Source organism: Arachis duranensis, chromosome 1 (genome assembly GCF_000817695.3).
Source record: "Arachis duranensis cultivar V14167 chromosome 1, aradu.V14167.gnm2.J7QH, whole genome shotgun sequence".
NCBI classification, from domain to species: domain Eukaryota; kingdom Viridiplantae; phylum Streptophyta; class Magnoliopsida; order Fabales; family Fabaceae; genus Arachis; species Arachis duranensis.
Window position 1 is genome coordinate 79,224,213 of NC_029772.3, and position 3,874 is coordinate 79,228,086.

General features: G+C 36.2%; 1 protein-coding gene across 1 annotated transcript; it reads right to left on the reverse strand.

Annotated features, from left to right (window-relative positions):
* Positions 1–391: 391 nt before the first annotated feature.
* On the reverse strand, positions 392–3,514 carry LOC107492104 (protein KINESIN LIGHT CHAIN-RELATED 1-like). The gene is made up of 3 exons (XM_016113083.3): positions 3,341–3,514; positions 1,116–2,964; positions 392–820 (listed from the first exon to the last, which is right to left on the reverse strand). Exons 2-3 carry the CDS (start codon positions 2,954–2,956, stop codon positions 607–609), a joined length of 2,055 nt encoding a protein of 684 aa, XP_015968569.2. The 5' UTR covers positions 2,957–2,964; positions 3,341–3,514; the 3' UTR covers positions 392–606.
* Between the last annotated feature and the right edge of the window lie 360 nt (positions 3,515–3,874).

The window sequence follows — 3,874 nt, forward strand, 5'->3', positions numbered from 1 at the left end:
TATATATATAAAATTAGTCATTGATCAGTTATTTATATAGAACGACACATGCAAATATACACGAATATATATGTAACTTATTTAATAACAAATTTTAGTATTTATATAACATTTCTGAAAATCTAATTCAAGTATCTTTACTGTATCCATACTCACAAATCTTTATTGTTATTCTTATGCATCTTAAAATCTCCGACACATTAAGCCATTTGAAAATAAGAAATGATATTTGGTTTATATATTTAGTATACACAAGGTAAAAAATAAAATAAAGGTATAATATAATTTCAATTGAAAAATTGCTGCAAACAACATTGTTTGTTGTATATTAATAATTAGCAGTTAGCACAACCTGAATGACATTAACTTGTAAGCAATAATTTATCCCCCAAAAAGTAAAGCAACATTTACAAGTCTATATATATATATTCAGCTATAAAAGGTTTTTAAAATATAAGATTTATTTAAAAACCACACTACAAAGATGTGACAAAGCAATTGTCTTTTGACATTGAATAGCTTCCTTTTGAAAGGATTAAGTTTTTTCATGAGTCCTAGCTAGTAGTGGCCCTTCTTCCTCCATATCTCTCATCACACAACAACAGATCAGGCATTGAGGAAAATAAGGTCACCCATAGTACGGACATTTCCATCAAGAAGCTGATCAAGTGACCTTCCTTTTCTTGTACGAACTCTCCCTGTTTGCTTCAACAACTCATCCAACCTTCTCTTCTCATCAACAACATCTGGATTTGCTGTCCCAAGCTTTGATTCCCTCATCTCCACTATGTAATCCAGAATGTCAATTGCATCATCCACCCTAAATCAAACATCAAAACCATATCATGACCAATATGTTTTTTTGCTACAAAAGTTTCATCTCATGTCAAGAAATGTCAACATCCTTAGTCATAGTTTGTCATTGTAAATTGGACTTTGAGTACTAGTGACATGACTTGATTTTATGAACTACTAATATACAACATTGTAAAATGAATATAACTTCCCGCGATGTTGTCATCTCTAACAATAATTAATATAGCTACTTTTGTTAAATCAATGGTTAAGATGCTAACGTAGCAAAAGAAAAACAAAGGGGTGTGTTTATATTATACCTGCCAAGTCCATCATAGGCGCCAGCAAGATTGCTATACACTCCAAGAGTTTCAGAGTTATATGGTCCATACTCTTGTTCCAGAACAATCTTTGCTTCTTCAAACAATTCTACAGCCTCTTCCAAGGCATGAAGCTGCACACAAGCAAGTCCCATTTGATTAAGAGCGACGCCAAAGTATGCTGATTTCTTATCTCCGCTGGCACGAAGCTTCGAGATAGCATTCTCCATAGCATCATAGCATTCTTGATATCTCCCCAACATGTAGTTGATAACTCCAATTTGAGCTTCAATTCCTGCAATAGTTCTTTGTTGTCCAGGCATATCCTTCAGTATCACAAGTGCCTTGTGCAGCAAGTTAAGTGCCTTTTCAGGCTCACCCATCGACTCGTAGATAACGGAGACATTAGTTAGACCAATGGCAATGTCCTCTGGCGGGACACCAGCAGCTGGATTCTCATAGATCCGAAGCGCGCTTTGGCAATAAAACCTTGATTCCTTTAGCTTCCAGGTCCTGTTATACAATTCAGCTAAGCGCACATAGACTGATGCGACCGCAGGATGATTCTCTCCTTTGCTGGCTTTGAAGACCTTCAGCGCTTTCTGGAATGCCACGATGGCTTCATCGTATCGAGCCAATGATATAAATGTATCTCCAATGCTACAATCAACAGATGCCACCTCAACTTCTTGGCCATTTGCCACCATTGCCAAGCTGGCTAAAACAAGATGCTCCAATGCAGCTTCATGATTTCCCTTTGTTTCGCATATAAGTCCCATTAACCTTCTATCGGCCGCTTCTTCGAGAGATTGGGGGGAACCATTTTCCCTATGAATGTCAAGAGCCATTTGGCATAGCCTCTCTGCTTCATCTAATTGAAATGCTTGAACATTGGCTTCAGCAACATACCTACAAGTCTCACCAACTCTTGGATCTGTTTCCCCCAAAACCTGCTTCTGTAGTTCAAGCCCTTCAGAGTAATAGATAATTGCATTCTTAATTTGGCCTAGCATAGCATACGTATCTCCCAGTTGCATGTAACCTGAGAATTTAGCAAGGGCATTTTGTAATCCTTCCTCAACAACAGGAATCTCAATTGAGCATTCAATTATTGGAATTGCCTTATCATATTGGCCCAAACTGCAATATATTGCTGCAGTAACATGTAAACACATAACCAAATCTAAACTTCTCTTTCCGTTAGCAACCTTCTCGAATATTCTCAACGCTTGAAGAGCCGCTTCGAGCGCTTTCTGTGGGTTATCCCCTACTGACATAAAGTCCCTTGCCTGCTTTAGAAAAACATGTCCCATTTCAGGCTTATCCAATATCGATGATCGAGGCGAATAATCAGCACCATTCTTGGAACCTGATGTGGTTAAAGGAGGTTTTGATCTGTTCATGCTAGTTTGTGTCTTCAAAACGCTCTCATTCTTAATTCCAGCAGGAGGCTTTGAAGCTGGAGTAGTCCTTACCTTGGATAAGGATTTTGTTAGTACTGAAAGGCCGAAATTTGGTAATCCTTTGTCTGCCTTTCTTGGACTATCCGTTGAAGATAACAAAGAATCAATTCTAGGCTCATCACCAAAAGATCCACAGCTTCTTATTGAAGGTGAATTATCAGCACCATCCCAGACATGTTCCAAAGAGGAAACACCAACCCCATGAATTGGAAACTTTGTACCGGAAAAAGTCCGGTGATGAAGTTTTTGTGGACTCAAGGGACTCCTTGGTGACTGGTTTGTAGTTATGGCTTTCTTAGAAGGTAATGGCTTTGCAATCCCATTCATTTCATGGACTCTCCCTTCATCTTGATATTCATTTGCAACATTTATTGGCATTTTCAGCTCTGTGTGAAGCAAAATTAGCAAACACAAAAAAATGAGACATAGATAAATAATATTTGCTAACAAAAAGCAAGCTCTTGACAATGCCTAACATTGAGAATCTAAAACAAAAATGGTGAAACAAAATTCAATGGATGGTGACAAAATATGATCAATTGTTTATTATGGTATTTAATTAATAAGGAAAGATGTAATGTGTATGCATGCTACAAAGGTATTAGATGACTTGAAAGCATTATTATCAAAACTTAAGCCATAAACATACTTGTAATTTGATATAATCAAATTAAAATTTAATTGATGTGCAATTTTTTTTTATATCATCCTTGTTTGTGCTGAGAGGAATAATAGAAGAAGGGAATAATGAAAAAGATGTACCTTAATAATGTGGATGAAACCAAGCAATGATGTGAAAATGGATATGAAGGAAAAGTCAAATTAAAGGGGAAAATCTTTTTGTTTTTGTTGTTTTGAATTTTCCCCTTAAATTTTATAATGAAAGAATTACATACAATATATACGTGAAAGAGAAGGAGAAAGGGAGGGTTGAGAGAACAAGTAATAGGAAGGAATAATAATAAGAAGAAGAAAAGGAAAAAAATGGTGTAAAAAGGAAAAAAAATTTTTTTGATTTTTCCAGAGCTGGAATAGAATATTAAGGAAAGAGAAAAAAGAAAGAAAGAGGGGGCAATCTAGCCGTGCGCAAAACCTACCTTCCTTGTCTCTTTTTTCGTTTTCTTCTACCAGTCAAACCTTTTATCAATATGCCACGTTGGTTCTGGTATTTTTTTTTCTTTTTTACGTTCAATTTTGCCTTTTTAGTGAAAGACACTTTTGCCATGCTAAAAATAAGGGTCGAATCCCACGGAAATTGTTGGCTTGAAACAAACTATAGTTATCCTTACCAGTAGG

Excerpts from the sequence above, each read along its gene's own strand:
- LOC107492104 (XM_016113083.3), bottom strand. The coding sequence starts at position 2,956 with ATGCCAATAAATGTTGCAAATGAATATCAAGATGAAGGGAGAGTCCAT. Across the intron at positions 821-1,115 it reads GCCTATGATGGACTTGGCAG|GGTGGATGATGCAATTGACA; the intron begins GTATAATATAAA and ends TGTTTGATTTAG.